The sequence below is a fragment of the Strix uralensis genome, chromosome 4 (assembly GCF_047716275.1).
Source record: "Strix uralensis isolate ZFMK-TIS-50842 chromosome 4, bStrUra1, whole genome shotgun sequence".
Taxonomy (NCBI): domain Eukaryota; kingdom Metazoa; phylum Chordata; class Aves; order Strigiformes; family Strigidae; genus Strix; species Strix uralensis.
In genome coordinates, this window is record NC_133975.1 from 35602532 (window position 1) to 35621719 (window position 19188).

A 19188-nucleotide genomic window follows, 5' to 3' on the forward strand; every position below is an offset into this window, starting at 1 on the left:
GGTGGCATAAACACGTAATGCTTCCTGTTCAAAGTGCATATGTGATACAAGTAAGGAAGGCCTGCACTTTTCCAGCTCAGTTTATTTATCAAAAATATTATTTCTCTTAAAAGAGAGATTGTATATACTTTTAAAAAGTTCACACTGCCTGCCACAGGTCTTTAGTATTTCAAGAGTTAGAGTGCAGTGCCTCTCTTGGCATTCTGCCCTGTTTATAGAGTGGATGAGCTGACATTTCACTTCTGCAAAAGGAATCTCATTCCATTCCTCTTTAGAAGGAGATTGTTTCAAGGAGTAGCTCACAGGATGGAGATTTTGGTCTTTTCAACTGACATTTTTAAGTGCTGAATAGTTCCTTGTCTCTGTGGTAGGATGTACTCTAAATCCTCAGTGCTTAAAGATAGTTGGTCTGTGTAAAGACTGGTGTGATATTGTGCTGCCTTTGTTTGTTTTGGTTTTACCAAGTGGTTATTACTTGACTGATCAGAAATATTAAATTTTGTTGACATTAACATTGGATGCTATTTTAGAAGAACTGTAGGCTTAAGGCTCAGTTGTCCCTTATACACTGGTGCTTGGTAGAGGTCTGAGTTAGAGTAGCACAGCAGCCTCAGGGAAAGAGAATTTTTTTTCTTGGGAGTTCAACAGGTTTCGTGTTTCAAAACCTTCACTTTATAGAACTCTCTATGGTATGTAGGGTTGTGGCTGTACTTGGCTGCTGCTTCAAGGCATTTCCTAATGTCAGACTACAGTGGTGACCAGAAGTTACAGAAAGAAGTTAACAGAATTGCACATAAATTGGCTAGGTGATTATTATTTTTTAATTGCTCTAAAAGTGAAAAGAATCTGAGCTATGACTCTAGTCCCAATTAGTAACAAAATCACAATTTATACTGAGTACTACAGAGGGGTGTAGTGTTTGTAAATAGGGCACTCCAGTCTGCTGTGGTCTGTTTTATCTTGTACAGGTGGGTGCCATAACTATTAATAAATACGCCTTTTTTTCAAGTCACCTTGCTTTCTCTTACTCTCTGACAGGGAGCATAAAGTGGAGAAAAAAAACCCATGCATAACATACAGGATTGCATTTGCCAACTGTCCTGATTTGACTGTGCCTCTAGAAGTTACTCAAGGAGAAAGGGAGGATGAAAGTGTATGGATGTGTTCCTATCTGAGGCCTCTGGGGACTGCTGAGAAGCAGACAAGCACTGTGTCTTCTCCTATGCCAGATGTTTTTTCCTGTTTTTTTGTGGTTTTTTTTTTTTTTTTGTTGGTTTTGTTTGTTTTTTGTTTTTTGTTTAATCCTGTCAGCTCCACTATAGCCTCTGTGTTTCTACAGCTCGGGAAAATGCTTATCATGTCATGGCAGGTAATAATCTGAGAAAGAGAGGTGTATTGCAGGAAAGGCAAAACCAGAACCTATAACAAGAGACAAATAGGAAGAAGAAGTCTGCCAAGGAAGTCATCTGTGTTCAGTCTGGATAGTGTTGAAGAACTGCACTGTCACTAACTTACACCAAAAAGCAAAGTATGGGTTAGAACAGATGCTATTTTAAATAAGATGACCTGGGCGGAATCAAAAGTTAAATTAAAAGTGGAAAGTACCAGCTTTGTAAAATGTTTGTGTTTTTCTGGCCTATTCTGGCTGTGCAAGTGTGGAGATTTTAGTAACAACCTGAAGAATGTCTGTTCTGAATTGCTCTAACACTAGAAGCCAAAGTATGATGGTATTATACTTAGTAAGATTTTACTTAAAAACCAAAACAACCAAACCACTAATCAACGAGGCTGATGTGACTATTTGTTTTAACAAAAACTAAGCAAAGTTCCACAAAATGTAAAGCAGAATTTTGGTCAGAAAAACTGTAAAATTCTGGGAGTTGGAGTTCTTTGGGTTCTTGTCCACATAAAAAGCTAATTAATAACTTTCTGGAAAATATGTACAGCCTATCTAGAGGTAGCAGAGATTCTAGTAGTAAACTGTAATATGTGCTGAGCATTTCCCCCAATTTTGCTTTTAGTTCAAATGGTTGTGCAGACCTTAGGATAGTTTACACTGCAGTGACTTTTTAGAATTCAAGTTTGTTTGAATTGAATTGAATTCAATTTACTTTGTTTAGAATTCAAGACAAAGTTTCATTCTGTGTTTGGTGTGTTGGCAGACTAGTGCCATTGAGGGACAGCATGCCTCTGTTTTTAACAGGCTTAATCCACTTTTAAAACTTTGATTTGGATTGGTTGTTCACTGAAGGTCATACTTGATCAAAACCTTTGTTCATGCAATTTTTAAAATTGCCTTTTTTTCCCCCAGAGATGGCTTTTAAAGCAGCTGAAGAAGCTTTTTATTTGCTCATCTTATTAGAATTTAGATTAATTAAGTTTGTAATCAGATTTCAAGCATCATGTTCCAGGCCAGAGATTTCTCTTAGTTTGTTTCAAACGTCACTCCCAGGGCAAATTCTGCTAAACTGCATTTTCATGCTTTGCTGAGAAATGATTGCAGGTTTTGATTTCCATTACAGAATCATTAATATTGTTAATGAGAGTTCTTATGGATAATCACGCTTAAGGAGGATCATCCCTGGGAATTGGGAGTATTATAGTTTGAGCATTTGTTAATTAGATAGAATTGGCATTTGTAAGACTGTCAGATTTGAAGTGGATTTATATGTTTATTTTTGTTTTAAAAGTGACTGTGGTTGTAGTGACTTGGGTTGTGGGATTTAAATTTTAATGTTGATTCTTGTCAAGAGTGGGGTTAGCGTTTTGATTTTTCCTCACTTGCTGTATTTATAAGCCAGCCTGTTCCTCCACATTAAATTCTGTCCAAATTCTATTCTGTAGCATTCACTTAAGACTTTTGCCTTCTTTTAAGGAAATTGATAGAGAAGTCCTATTGCATCAAGTGGAAACAATATCTAGTCTAAAATTTCAGACATATGAATACTGTAAAATCAGCTCTGATGTCCTCTTGCAGATGACTGAGAAATGTTTCATCAGAGCCCTTTTGTACTCCCCTCTGGTGGTTAGTGACTGGATATGAATTTCTTTTTATCCTGTCCACCTGAAAGGCTTCAAGATTGCATATCCAGCCAAGTGAAAAATGTTTTTGGAATCCTCACTTCACCGTATTTTTTTGAACAATAATATTTACAAGTCTTTGGAATTACCATACATGCTAAAGATTCTTTAGTGGTGCTCTGTGGAAGATTTCTTCACTTGTCTTGCTACATAAAAAGCAAATGGTTTGTAAAAGTTAAAATTACCAAATTGCCTCAGTGTAGAGAATGGATTGGAAATTTGCTGATTAAAGATTTTCCTGTGAATGGGAGAAGAGTTAGAGCAGAGATGGAGCTTTTACAGCATTGAAGATATAATAGAAGCACTTAAGCTGTATTCCCTAAATGTGCTTTGTACCACTTGAAGAAAAAAAGTGAAAATACTTTCTAGGAGCCAAAATACTCTGTTGAAACTAATGGTACAGATCAACATCTTACTGATGCTTAATGGATCTAGCTGATTGTGAGATTAAAACAAATAAACTCTTACTTAGATTGTTTTATTACTTCTCTTTGATACGTGAGTTACCATCATTTTTCTTCTGCTGTCTTGAGAACCACTAGAACTAGAAGTCAGTGAATTTATGAACTCTGCAAGTGCTGACTTTCAGACAGCATACAGTATTATGCTGCCCTAATATGTAAAATAGGCCACTATAGTCAACGTTTGCAAAAGCAGAAAGTTGGCACAGCAACCAATGACACCTTAAGGACTGGTTCTAGACCTGTGATTTGGTAGGAGACCTATTGTTATCTTTGTTAAAAAAAAAAAAAAAAAAAAAAGTTGTCTTAGTTAAATTTTGCTTTGGGCTTGTGTTTTTTAGTACAATAGACTACTGAAGTTTACATGCATTTGTATTCATTATTGTTGCACAGAAATTGAAGATTAAGCTATTAGTGTTCTCTTAGGCAAAATCAGGAAAGGTTCAGTGTTAAACTTGCAGAAGCAGGAGCAATTTCAGCTAGAGTAATGAAAAAAGGATGGTGTTTTGTAATTACTGATTTAAGGTCAGATTATACACTGATGTTAAAAGCGGGGAAAAAAAACAAGTACTCCATGTAGTTGTGTGCGTTTAGTGTTGATTGTGCTTAGTGACAGAAGTGCTGATCCAAAACCAGAAGAAATTCAGGTTGTGGTAGTCAGAGCTTCATCGAATCAGTATCTGTTCCATCTTATTGTTGGGTAGAAACAACAGGTAGAAAGCTGAGTCATATTAATACACCAGTCATCCCTTCATCCCTTCTCTTGCCATGCCTGCAGCCTTGAGTGATGGTGCCACTCCAGTGTGGTGCCCACTCCTCCACCCCCCTCCGTGTGTGAGGGGGTGAAGGGAAATTTTTGCTCCCTGTCTTCCTGTCCCCTTCTGCATGACTTTTGTACTATAGGAATGTTATTTTGAGTCTTCATTTTTAATATTGTCAAAGTGATCCACTTATGCATGATGACTGTCTTTTCTGTTTTCCAACTTGCTTGTGTACCTGCCTATTCCATCTATTTTAAACTGTAAGAGGGGTACATGGAGGTTATTTTTTAGTACCCTTTATGCCTCTAGGAAATGTTCATTCTAGGAAATGTTCATTCAGGAATTAATCTGTTGATTAGTGTTAGACAATTACATAGACATTTTTGTATATCTCACTGATCATAAAATCGTTTTCCTAGGTGCTTTCTATTTCAGTTTGGAATTATAAATAACATATACAGAAAAAATGTTCACCCAACAATTCAGGATCTGTTGGGTGAGACACATAATAAAAATGGAAAAATAGTGAATGAGATTTCATGTTACTTTGACCAGTGCACGCTTAGAGTGTGACTGACCCTGTAGGAAATCAGAGACATTCTGAAAACCAGAGCTACCCTGTTGGCTAAATGTCTGTGTTACATGACATGTTCAGTGGTCAAATGATCAGACAGATTACAAGCCTTTCATTGAACATTTCTGCAGAAGTCAGTGTTAAGTGTACAGAAATAACATCATATATGCAGATCTAATTTAACATTAACCAAAAAATAAAGTTGCACATGTGTGCTGTGTCGTACTGTTAGTCACTTATCCTTGTAACCTTTTTACATATTTCTTTTTGAGATACTGTTGTTACTGGTTTTTTGGTGTGGTATTATCTTTCCCTTTGTCCCTTGTGAAGTATGTGACTTAAGAGAATGGATACTTTAAGAACTGATAGTCCACAAAAGCAAAATAGGTTCAGTCTTCTTTTTCCTTGAGGTAGGCTTTGATAACTAAGGTGGTAGAATTTGTAAATGCCGGGTGAGCCGATTGTGAGAGGAGAGCTCCATTACCACAAGAGTCTCTTTATGTTTCTTTAAAATCATCCAAGGCTATCTTAAAATTAATCTGCTACTTCTGATGTAGCTACTGTTAAGAAAGCAGGACAGGTGTAAAATGATAATGGTTGCTCAGTTCAGCATGAGCCTGCCCACTGTGTTTTGCACGAATTCCAAGTAACAGAGCGCATTGCTGGAAGCCTTGCTAAAAGGGAATATTAATACAGTCTAGTCTTGTGTTTGGTAGGACATAAAGGCTTTGCAAAATTTTCCAAGGCATACATGGCGTCTACCCAGACTTATGATAAAGTGCTTGCATGCCATATCCATCATTTAGGTTTAGAAGTGAGGCCACAGTAATTAACAAATTTATTTACTCCCAAGCAAGTCTCCTGGCTGAAGTAGGTGCAAAAGGTGTAACATGAGTTACGAAAATAGAATCCAGGTAACTGGTTGCTCATGGCTGTGTATCCATTTTTAAGAGCAATTTTATGTACATTAACAGTCAGAAACTGTGTAGGTAACCACAGCATAAATCCAGTGACTGCCATCAAACAAAATGCTGAGGTGAAGAGACTGGAACTGTCAAATGCCAATATCCTTAAAATTAACATCTTGCGTTAGGTTTTGATGATGTTCCTCTCAAAAAAAAAAGAAAAATTATAAAGCCACCAGTTTGCTTTCAAGAAAACTTTTATAGAATGTATGTAATGCATGTATATTTTCAAATTGCAGTGCTCCTCCTTTTTATCCCAGTTCTGAAGCCTTTGACACTATATAAAACCAGTTTGCACACTGACATCTGGTGGTAGTTCTGAAATGCTGTGTTGCTTGAAATGCTATATATGGGTATTTTGCAGGTCTAAGCATTAGATGCTACCCCCTCCAGCCCTTCTGAAGTGATCTTATTGATATCTTAAAATTTCAAATGACCATCATCAGACCCTTATGCAGCTTCACACAAGGCAAAGAAAGTAATGAATAAATGAGTAATTTCTTAATATTTATCTCACTTTGCTCAGCTGGTATAATGCTTTAAAAAAAGTGTCTGGAGCGTGTGAAGGAAGTGATACTTAAGAGTTAATTCCTTTCCTGAAGAACTCCAGTAAAAGCACAGTGGCATAGTTTTATTGAGGTCTTATCTTACTGATGGTATATAATAGGTTATGTGGAGTAAATGAGCTCAGGAGACGGGCTACATTACGCATAGTCACATCATGTGGCTGTATCCAGAGTCCAAAACTGGCTGTCATGGTGATAGTTTGACTCCTCTCGGCTCCAATCCCGATTAGGACTGGTGTGTGTCACTAGAACAAACAATAAGAGCCATGACAAAGCCCATCAAGATTTCCACAGAAATGTTTTCAAGAGCTTGCTCTGTCCCTCACCCTGACACGTATCAGGTTCATTTTAAGTTCTATTTAGAAAACGTCTCAAATCAGACAACCCGTAAGAGCGATTGGATCAGGAAAATGAAAGTGCAAAGTTTTACTGTACCATGGCTCTGTGAATCCGTTTAATATTCATCCCCCATCATGTAGGTTGCACCACATCACGTACCCTTTTGACACATGCATATTATGACTGTACCTGTAGAGTAAGCTGCTTATAAAAATAGATCTGTATTTCCTTCACAGTGGATAAAAACTTGAGTCCCTCATTCTTTATTTAGTTCTGGCTCAGACAAGCTTCTGTAGACTCAGCAGACAGATTTTGATTAAGTTTGTGAATTGTGTAGCTGTTCCTTAAATGGTAATCCATTTTATGTGTGTAAAATTGAGCTAAGCGCTGCTTTCCACTGCCCGAGTAATGGCAGCTGTGGGTTGGTCTTAATGCTACAAAGGTTAGCCTCAGGTATAACTTTTGTTTTCTTTTCTGTGAAATTTGTGTGTCAACCCAAATAAGCACATTAAGAAAATTCAGTTAAATAATTCATTTGGGCACATAGATAAGAATATTTCACATTTAAGTAGCTGCTCATTAATATGCATAATGGTAAACAGTTCAAGAGTTTGGCATCTAAATCAGATAGTTTAATATGGTATAAAATTCACTATAATCAGTGATGAGTAAAGAGGGTCATTCAAGTCCCCAAAGGCTGTGAATTACTCTTTATATTTAATCTTTTAGGCAAAATAGCTTTTATGAATAGTGCTAATTGAGCTGATAAATCTCAAAGGATGTTGGAAAGGAAAGTAAGTAATATATTGTTTTAATATCTGTAATGCATAATTGCTGAAAACTGTTGCAGTAATATTATTTTTTGTGGCTTTAGGTTAGTCTCAATATGTTTGTCTGGGTATATTAACAGAGACTATAGAGTCAATGTCAGTTATTTCGAACTTTTATTCATTTTTATGTATTTAAGCTTGTTGCTTACTCTATTTTTTCACAGTTCTGCATGTTTATTGAGCATTTTCTATTTATCTTTTTTCCTATTAAATAGGTATTATTGAGACTGCAGATCGACTGGATCGTGAGACTACTTCACATTACTGGTTAACTGTTTACGCAACTGACCAAGGTGTTGTGCCCTTATCATCTTTCATTGAAATCTACATAGAAGTTGGGGATGTTAATGATAATGCTCCTCAGACCACAGAACCGGTTTATTACCCAGAGGTCATGGAAAACTCACCTAAAGATGTATCCGTCATTCAGATTGAGGCATTTGATCCAGATTCTAGCTCAAGTGAAAAATTAACCTACAAGATTACAAGTGGAAATCCACAGGGATTCTTTTCAATAAACCCCAAAACTGGTAAGTACAATACAGTGTTTTATTTTACATATGAGTGAATTGACATATTTGCATAAATACATAAACCAGGCAAAATCAAGATCTTTGGTTTAACATTGTAACCATGTAGTTAGAGTTAAGCTGGTATCTTGGGCTATGTCAATATTAGTAAGTTACACAAACAAGTAGAAGAGGATTTGAGAGTGAAGGAGTTGGTTCAAAGTACTTGACATCCACATCATGCACGTTTTGGGAAGGTTTACTTCAGAGTAACCCCATTCTAGAGTGGTCAATGCCCATTTGCTTTCGTAGTGCAGTAAGTATACAGTAAAAATACATATTTTAGCTTAGTTTAATCCAAGCTGGTTTTAGCAGTCTCAGTCTTCCAATTTTCATGCATAGGTTTTTTTTGTCAGATACTTTTTTTTCTGGGTAGTGTTAGTCTAAGCAGTGCAAGCCATTTTATTAACTGCAAACTTGCTTGTCCTGCAGGAAAAAGGGACTATCTTTGCAAGCAGCTGTTGCTTTTGTAAGAAATACAAAATCTAAAAGATAATTTGCAGGTTATGTGGTTGACATGTAATGAAAAGAAAGAGCCTGAGTTCAGTGGTTGTTTGGAAAGCTTCAGAAAAAGCATACTGAGGTTTTAACAGGAAAATACAAATACAAGAAACAAGTGACCTTTTAGTAACTGTAAATTGCAAATACTGAAATGGGTGTAGGGCAGAGAGATGGGAAACAAATAAAATATTTAAAGCTACACAGTGATTTTGAAAACAATGTGAAGGTTGCCTAACATCCCTTGCTTCTGAATGAATGTAGAGAAAATAGTACATATACTGGATGTTTTTTCCACAGATCTTTCCTAATGATAAAGAAGGGTTTGGTTTTAATTAAATAATACTTTGCTGGGCTGGGCGCAGCTTAGCTTTTCATGTGTTGCATTTAGTTACTATTTCACAGTACAGATTACAGGAGATGCTTCTGATTCACTCAGACATAAATTTCTTCTCATAATCCAGAGATTTTTAGACTAGAGGTGCTGTAGAGGTGTAGAGAGTGACTTTAATCTGTAACAAACCCAGTAAGTAGAAGGGAGTAATAGAAGCTTTATTCATTTAGCTCTTGCTCGTTTGTGGAGGGAATTTCAGGGGATAAAGGAGCAAAAATTGGCTGAAAAGTGTTTTGAAGGCTGGGGTTGACACTATGGCCTTCATTCTGTTTCATAGTTGTTTCAGCTCAGGGTATGAAAGACTTGCATGCTGTTATCAGCTGTAACTGCTGTGTCAGCAAAGCTCTGAGTGCAAACACAGGTATGTTATTTGGGTTATTTCTGACAATAACTTCTTTGTCAGCATGTGCTGCATCTGCTTGTGAAGACATTGCCAAGAGGGACGTATGAAATAGCTGTAGCAACAGAAGATCTTTAGCATAGTTATAGCCTGTATCTAAATACTATATTTACAGAAGCTTTGGTTTTAGAACAAAGGCAACCTAAGAAGTAAAACAAGAATAATTCAACCACAGAGTCTTTTAAAGTGAATGCAGAAACTCTGTGCATGTGTGTGTGCTTTGCTTCTGTTTGTCTTTCTCTGCTTACACATGATGCAAAAGGAAAAATATTCTGCTCTTCTATCTACTTCCTCACCCTTTCTGGTTTTGAAAAGTACTGTTTGCCTGGCACTTTGATATTTCTTGTCATTTCAATCAGTGCTATTGATAAAAATGGGAGTAAAATTGCCTGTGAGTTGGGTAGAAAGAATTGAGTGACTGCAGTGCTCAAATTACAAGTGAATATAAACTCTATGTTCATTTCATCTTTACTGTGTAATTGGCCAACTATTTTTGGTTGCTGTTTCCTTATTTTTTCTGTACCTCATTTTCTCTTTTTTCCGGTCCTTTCCAACTCCTCTCTGCCTTCTGTGTCATTATGCAGCATTTTCTAAACTTTATTTTAAAAAAGACGCTTGCATGCCTCCCTTACCTAAGTTTTGAGATGAAGAAACATCTTTATTTCTATTTAATGGATAGAAAATGTAGGGCAGCAGGAGGTTGTGACTTGTCTTTAGACAGTTTGTAGTTTTCTATGTCAATAGTTTACTGCCGATCTCATTTATGTGAGAAAAGGAGCTTGAGGGAGCTCAACATACTAGATGGTGAAGTGATACGGAACACTTAATAGAAAGCTAATAAAAATTTTCTGTGAAGAGAGTTTCTTACCTGCCTTTATTGTAGCATGCATACTGTAGAAGCAAACAATGAGTCCAGATTCCTCAACTTTGTGTTAAAGGGGGGGAAAAAAAAATGGAAATAATTATATTTCAGAATACAAACACTGAGAAGAAAAGAATTTCCGTCTGATTTACATTCAGCAGCAGAAATATTTTCTAAATATAGTTAAAATCACAGGAATATGTAGACTTACTGATGTCTATTACTGTTAAAATAGTAATGCTAAATAGCCATAATAAACATAGAGAGGAGGGGAGGAGAAGGGGTGGGCAGAGGAGAAGAGAAGGGAAAATTCTTTGACTGGTTTCTGTTGTGTTCCTGGAGTGCCCTCACGTAACTTCAGTGGATATTAAATAGCTAGTTCATGTATATTGTCTTCCTATTATATAGGGCACTGGATTTCATGCAGCCTGATGGGCTGTCTTGTTTCTCCTATACGTGTTCAGTTTGAAACTGTCAGTCTGCAGTAGACACTAAGTTAGTGATCAAGATGAGTTTTGACTGAGGTTACTAGGTTCATGACTTCTAAGTCTCTCTTCTGTCTATTAGAAATCAAATATGTTTAACTTGAATAGATCTTATTTGGGGTGAAAACGCTTTCACTAGGATTGGGATGTTAAGGAGTTGAAAAATCAATTTAAAAGGCACTAGTTATTATTGTAGTTACAACACAGTGTATTTTATCTCCCTCAATTAAAATAGGGCTCAGCTGAAGAGTACATTTGACTAGAATTAGTGAGATCAAATCCTGTCTCGTTTGCTTATGCAGGTATGTTACCCTTGTTGGACCTTGTGAGGCTATCGAACTGTGAGGTATTTGTCAGAGAAACCTTCAGAGGGTCCTAGGTTTACCTTCCAGCCAAAGGGGAGATAGGGCTGAGACATGAATAGGGTTTTTAACTGTATCCCATTGTAACACTGAAAGTGACATAGCAAGAGTTAAGTGTTTGTTACTTTGGGCTGCTGTGCAGCCCCAAAGGCGATTTGAGGACTGTAATGGCATTCAGTCCGAGTTTAGGAAAGGCTAGTGTCGGGATTCTTAAAATATGTGGTGACTTAAAAATACGTTTCAGCTGATAATATGTTATTGTCTTCTCTTAAGGTCAAGGATCCATCTTTTTCTGTCTCTTTATAGATTTTAACACTATGGTTATCATGGTCCATGGCTAGAACTCCCACACATAATAGAAATACCGATTATAAATAGCAATAACCTACATGTAACCTATGTCAAGTAAAGTACTGCTTTCTGTTCTCTGGGAGTAGCTAATTCATTTCTGTAATTTCACAGACTCCAAACTAAGATGTCAGTGTCTTTGTGGAATAATCCTGAATTTTTAGATGGTGAAACCGACTGACATGGACCTATGTAGGATATAATTCATCTCTCACAGAAAGGAGAGATTTTTTTGTGATAAGAACTATTGATTGACTGATCTGTTTCTCAGAAGTGCTACTAGCTGAAGTAGTATCTGTGTGCTTCTTACAGTGATCAGTTTCTGAGTATCCCCTTCATTGACACTTAAAACCATCTTATTTTAAATAATTATAAAATACAGCTTAGTCAGAGAAACATTGCTAAGTTTTTTTTCTTTGCATGCAGAAATGCTTTCAGTTTTTGGAGCAGGATATATAACAGAGTACATCACAGGATATTTTGTAATCTTTTCAGATATACCTGGTCTTTCATTAAAGGAAACGAAATATCATTTTCCTTAGTTTTGAAGTTTCCATGTAATGAAAAACACCTGCTGTACCGTCCAGGTGGGATAAAAATAGTTATCATAGTATTATTTGCAGGAAAGAATTAGAGCAAAGACTAATTATACAACTTTCATGCTCAACCTGAACACAACTGTAAACACATATGTAAGTTATTGTAACTACTTTATATCTGCTTAACTTCTTGAAAATAGCTTGTGATTAAATACAGAAGTAATTGACAAAACAGTAGAGTTCCAAGGCATTTTAATACGTTTAAATGGAAGGAGTGGAGTTGGTAGAATTTGATAGCTATTCAGAACACAGGTCCTGGGTTAATCTCACCATTTAACCCTAGAGCTATTGCACTGAGAATCAGAAAATATTTGCTCTTTTAGCAACGCTCATGTAAAGCAAAGGATTATATAACAGTAAACAAGTTCTGGGTTTTGTGCTTTGGAGCTTGCAATGTACAATGTTTTTTCTCGGATGTATAGTAGAAAGTAGTTTAGTAATATCTCACTATTTCTTGTGGGTGCAGTTTATTTGCTTGTGAGTTATTTGGATATTTTTCTTTTTAGATTTTGTAATTACCTTGTAACAAGGTCAGAGACTTTGAAACTTAATTATCAAAGTACTTGTAGTTGCTAGTTTCCTAGCATTTGGATGCATTTGGATATGTTTTGGCTGCGAAAGCAATGAAATGGACAAAAAATGGATGCTTTAGGGAACAAGTAGTGAGGTGTTTCACTTAAAAGTCAGTAATTCAACTCCAATCTAGTTGTAGGACTGGAAAGTTTTACATATCACTGATGTAAACTCTGTGGTAGTATTTACAAAATACAATCGAATATTTTATTGTTTGAGTTAAATTACTGAATATTTTTATTTTACATGAACACAATCATATTGAGTGGACAAATTTATATTATTTTCCATCTTTGATTCTTTGATATTATAATACCTTAATTAGCTTTATTGCTTTTGAGTAGGAATGTCGGAAGCATGACAATTGATAGTAAGATTACAGTAATTCTTAGAGACAGTGGAACAGGTACTTAGTAAGCCATCTACTAATAATAGCTGATAATACCATTGTATATGTGTACATTTATGAGCTGTTTATGAATTATGATTATATAATTTCTAATCTATATTGGATTAACCATTTAGAAATGGATCTGTTAGTGCCAATTCAAGAGAGAGTTGTGTTCATTTTACTAAGAGCTTTCAATCAAAACAAATAATTTCTTTCTGTCTGAGACAGGAGAGTGGGACATGCATTAAATACAGGGTTTTTGTTGTACCCAGTAAGAATTGTAAGGGTAGTATGCAAACTATCTCCCCAATTTAAAATGTGTACTTACAGCTCCCCAGAGTGACATTGTCAACAAAATTCTTCTTCTATCATTGTTTCCTATGTTTTGTAATTTTTATGTTTTTATTCTTTAAATTATGGGATTGCAAACTTAAAGTGAAATGAAAAGAAAGGTGTTCACCTTTAACTCATCAACAGTAATGGCTCAACAAGTCATATGTAAAATGTGGAAATTTAAGAGCTAAGGAGAACATCCTTAATTGCAGCAGAACTAGAGCCATTAGGCTGTAAACAAAAGGAGCTCACTGAATTCCCCTAGGCTCTGTATCAGTTTCCATGTGGATGGAATAGTTTTGCCATGCCACGATTTTACCATATGGCTGCTATTCAGTGATACAGCCTTTGTATAATTAATATCTCAACGATTGCTGAGTTAATATGCCTGAAAGAAGCTTATACTACCTTGTAAGCAGCAGTATGCACATTAGAATGGCAAAAACTGCATTTGCATAGTGAAATGAGTTCCAGTTCTCCTTAGTATTACTGAGCAAGAAACTGGACTCCTAACCAGGTATCCATATAGGGGGAGGGAAGACCATTGTACTTTTTTTATTACCTTGTGCGTGTTATTCAGGCAAGAAATAATTTTTGATCTTTTTGCCAAATTGCTATGCTTATTTCCACTCCCCCAGGACTTCTGTTACATTTATTGTACTGACTAGATTTGGCTTGGGGAGAGAATTAGGGCTAGGTAGCAAGGAACACTTTCTCCAGAAACCATATCTTACTTAAGAAATTTAAAACAATAATAGCAAATGAGGCAGGGAGTTACTTGACATTGCTCCATATAACAGTTTTGAGTCAGATTTGCAGAAATGCTGATAGCAAAGCTATAGCTTTCTATGCCTTTAATGCAACTTGATATGAAAATGATGCATACTTCCAAAAACTAGACTTGGGTTCATAACCTGGACAGGAGAATGACAAAATTAATTTTGAGTGTTAATTTCCTTGTACTTCAGTTTTGCAGGTGTAAAATAGGAATAATTGCCCAATTTAACTGGGAGTGTTGTGAAGATACATTCATTCATATTTATGAAGCACTTGGGTATTATCATGAGAATGACACAGACATTCCTTTGAGGAAATTAGTAATCCTGTGGTGTAAGAGTTAGGCTGTTTAGATAAGGCCTTTCTTACATACGTAATTCCAGCAGAAGCATTGAGTAATTACCAATTTCAGAACATACTGTATCCTGTGCTCCCCATGAGGCCTGAGTCTGTGCATCTTAATGCACACATGCAAGACAGTCCAGTTAAGATGATGTGTCAGTCTTGAGTCTGGAATTTCCTAGTTTGAGTGACTAAATCTGAAGAAAAGCATTTGTCTAGGATTTAATATTATGTGACGTAACTTTTGCTCTTACTTCCTTTTTTCTGTGCTCTTTTTTACTATCTCAAGTTTTTGAAAGCAGTTACGCTAAATTGATCCTGTGGCAATTTAGGATTGTGGCAGTTTTTGTTTCATAAATTATACCACACCTCAAAAAATGCATTGCAAAGTTAACATCAACCTTCAAATTAAGTGCTGATTTAAAGAGATCTTTATATATGCAATCCCAAAATACAATGCTATTTTATTATAAAAAGTTTGTTCTATCGAACAGCAGGATTTAAATTTTGGTAACACTGAGTCTGCGGCTTTTACTGTCTGTCTGTTAGTCTCTAGTAATCATTAGAGCTTTAAGTTATAAAATGCTAATAGCTCATGGTCAAATCATCTGCTTCACATGATTTTATCATTTTACACTGTTTGTAACCTTTAAAGTAGGGTCTTTGTGTGTGTATGCGTGTCTGATTTGGAGACTGACTGCAGTGAAATAGGAAATGGGTACAACTGCAAACAACTTCCATGGGTTTCCGATAACACTGGAGAATTACTTAGTGAGGAAATGAAGGGCCAGTGACCGCACAGTAGTATTGGCTTCATTGTAACAAAAGAAATCTTTGTTGTTTAACTACTTGTGGGTTTTAATCCCAGTTGACCTAATATTTTAGAACTTGAATAAAACCAGTTATACTACATTGCACACTAATGTGATTTAAAGTCAAATAAAGACCCAAACACTGAAATTGTTCTTGTTACTTCTGTAGCTGGCAAACAATGCCAGGCTCAACTATTCTTCATTCATGTCACACAGCTCCAAGCATATGTAGCAGCCTCCATGTGCCCAACTGTTTACCTGTCACATGCAGAGAAATAAAGTGTTTGATTACACTGTCTCTAGAACAGATTATTTTTTTCTTTGCCTTTAGTGAAAATATGATCAGAATTAGCCCAAATGTTTGTTAAACCCCTGCAATCAGAGAGGGTTACATGAGTAGACAAAACTTTGTATGGACATACGTTTGGAAAGAGAGTTTAGTTCTGCAAAAAGCTACTTTTACTTTCCTTATAAATACTGTTTAAACCACTTGAAGTGCTATTAGACTAGTGGTTTTCAACCTGGTCTTTTCTGGAACCGGGAAAACAAGTTTATATCTGAAATGCCTAATAACATCTTCACTTCCACTCACTCTACATTTAGGGATTTAGCACTTGAAAAGATAAAAAATTTGCTATAATATCGGCAACTATTTAAAAAAATATTTGCAAGCATTTATGTAGAGATCACTTCTTTTAAATTTTAGGTTGTGGTGTTGGGGTCTTTTTTAAAATTTATTTTATTTATTCTCTTACATCTCTTTGGAAAAAGAAAAATGGTAGGAGCTGGGAAAATAAATGGGAAGCACAGCAGTCCGTCCCTTCTCCTGTTTCTGTCCCTGCCACTACATAAAAACTCGAGGTCATACTCTGCGTGATCTATGTTGTAAGGCAGGAGTTTAAAAGAAAGTGAGATTTTCTTTAATTTTGTCCATATTCTGATGCAGAAATGGTGATGAAGACAGACTCCCTCTACATCATATGTTCTTTTGAGCTGGAATATATAATGTGCAAAATTACAGTTCTAGCCAGGGAAGAGATGGTGGTCAGATACTGTTGTGAGCCACTTGCATAATACCACCTTTACACAGGCTTTCAAAGATACCAGTCTTTCCTTGATAGGCTCTCTGAGTAGTGTAACTTAATGGAGTTTGTGTATATAACAACACTATAACATTATTATTGATTATTTTCCTGTTAAGAGAAGATTGCTCAGAATTAGTGCCCTGATTCACATCTAAGTGGGCTTGATTTTTGAGTGATGAAAATAAAAGATCAATCCCAGGAAAAATACAGTTTTACATGAAGTAATACATTTTTTTCTATCTGAAAGGTGGAGTCACAGTCAAAGGCTAACTAGGAGTCAGCTGTAAAATTCTTCTTCAGCTTTTCTGAGAGCTGAGACAAGACCTTTGGCAGCAGATTGTGATCATCTCTGTCATGAGTGTTGCATGGAGTTCTTTACATATGGTTCAGTTACAAAAGCAGTTCCCTTTAAATTGGTAGATAAAAGGCTGCTGTGCATTCCAGACTTGTTCTAGTAGTATTCTGTCTTGTAAATGTAGGAAATAACATGCAATTAAAACAAAAGGAACCAAAAAAAAAAAAAGGCAACATTGTATAAACCTCGAAATTCTTACTTAGAAACTACTATTTTAGGGTTTAGGTGTATAGGGAGTTAGGGGACCTCAAAAGAAAGCTTGTACCGGTGTTGGAAATATCCTGATATTCTTAGTGTCATTTGAACAACTTTCTCTGTACTTTTGTAAACAAATGTTTCATCCATAATCTATTATTAACATAAAAGGATACAAGGTAGTAAGGACAGTTGTATAGAACAGAGTTATACTATTGCCTCAACTTTCCTTTCATATGAAAGATTTAAATGAGTAGCAGAAGAAAATTCCAAAATGGTTATTTGTAAGATTAAGGCTGCCAGAACTCTGAAATGTCTCAAAGTGCTAATCTGTACCTTGTTTATCCATACACAGAGAATACTAGAATAAGACAGTTCTTTAAAAAACAAAAAAATTATTTTTTATTCATAGTGTTATATCATACGATGTTTTTTCTGGCAAGCTGCTCTTCTCCAGGATGAAAACTTTTACATCCCATTTTAGTGCTGTGATGAATGTTGAAAAAACCTCTGCCAAATCACATTTTTAATTTATCTTTTTCTAGTCTTTCAAAAACTTTCTGTATTTCAACAATAGAAATATAGTGCTGTTTGTTGGCTTTTTAAGGAGATGCATTCTTGAACTTGTCTACGTTTTCAGATGTAGAAGACTGTATTTTCAAATTGGATTGCCAGTTCTGAAGTTGACAAAGCAAGACCAACCATCTCTTGCAACTGATGAGCTTTCTCAAGGAAATAAATCCTCATTATTTGAATTAATAAAAAACAAACACTGACAAACCATATAGACACACACACACACACACACACACACAAAACCCAGTGATGAACATTTGGAAGGTGAATTTTCCCCTTCAGTAACCCGTATCTTCAAAATTTGGAGGGAATGGATTTTGTCCGTAATAGTTAGCTAGTTTCATATCCATTCTCTATAAATTAGTTAAGTATTATTTTTCACATTTTTATATTTTAAAATGTAATGTTGGTTAAATAAAACTTTGTAACTTTCTCAGATGAGTTTGTCTTTCATGAATTAATAATTTTATCTAGATTAAAATGAACGTTTTTAATATTAAGCTGTATTTTGTGTGGCTGCTTACTCCCCTGTTTTGAGGTTTTTTTGGTGGCATCAATTACTGGTATGGTGGTGTCATAGAATTATGAGCTACATCTAAGTGTGAAAGACTTCTGTCTTGTGCTGGTGGTATGTTACGACCTGTATACATTTAGGTCCAGTGGGTGGTCTCATTTGTCTTTGTGTAGATGGAGTCTTAGATGTGCTGAGATAACTGGGATCAAAACCCTCCCTTTATGTTTTGTTTCCAAGGTTGTTATAATAAGAGAGAAATTTAAAAGCTAGTACTTCAGTTTTCTGGTGTCCTGTAGAGTTATTTGGAAACTGTTTGCCCAGAAGATACTTCCTTATTATAACACGCTAAATACTAAAAAACTTTAATTAGACATTGTAATTTCTTATTTCACTTAGAACATATAACTGTAATTTATCAAAAACTTTTAAACAGCTGTTCTCATACTTTGCCAAAAAAAAATTCAAGTAGTATCAAACTTTCTACTCTTCCCCCCTAATATGTTTTCCTGTTTGTAGGCTTTTACAAAATGCCAAAATGAGTTCAATAATTTCTCATGTTACTTACAGTCATTCTCAGCCAATGCTGTTATTAGTTATGTACTGTAATTGCAACCAAAACAGTTTTGGGACTAAAGAAGAGTCTTAGTAAAAAGTTGAATTGCATAAGAGCAATTGTGACATCAAGACATTAGCCAACATGGAAACCTGCTCTGATATTTCTCTTTGAAATCATGTATACTTAACTGACTAATAACTTTTTAAATCTCTGTTTTAAAGTTTGGGTTGTTTGTGTAGCAAGGTGTAGTTGCAGTACACACAGACTTTTACTTTATGGTTGTTGCTATTTAACTATAACTACAAATCTGCTTGTTGATGTATACTTTCAGTTAACTCAATGCAAAAAGTTAAAAATTAAATTTTCTTAAGCTACCTTGCATTTCAGAGACAATATTTACCAACCGTAAATAGCTTTACCAGCAGAGTAAATTCCAAAGACTATATATGTTCTTTCTTTGTGAATTTGTCAATCTTCCTTAATCCATGTGTGTGTTGCAACAGTTTTATGGGAGATTGTGAAGTTGTAAAACTTCTGTGTCAGAGGAAGTGACCTCAAAACTAACTTCAGTCTTTTAATAATTGG

General features: G+C 35.6%; 1 protein-coding gene across 10 annotated transcripts in view; it reads left to right on the forward strand.

Annotated features, from left to right (window-relative positions):
• Window positions 1-19188, forward strand: part of FAT1 (FAT atypical cadherin 1) — a 115073-nt gene that overhangs the window by 30903 nt on the left and 64982 nt on the right. For 9 of the 10 annotated variants that reach the window (XR_012628685.1, XM_074866337.1, XM_074866341.1 and 6 more), the window contains exon 3: window positions 7793-8107. Coding sequence is in view for 9 of the 10 variants with exons in the window: in XM_074866337.1 (XP_074722438.1) it covers window positions 7793-8107 (315 nt within the window). In the remaining variant the exon portion in view is untranslated. Of the gene's footprint in view, window positions 1-7792; window positions 8108-17597; window positions 17970-19188 lie in introns of those variants that run through there. The other variant, XM_074866344.1, reaches the window with a different exon arrangement.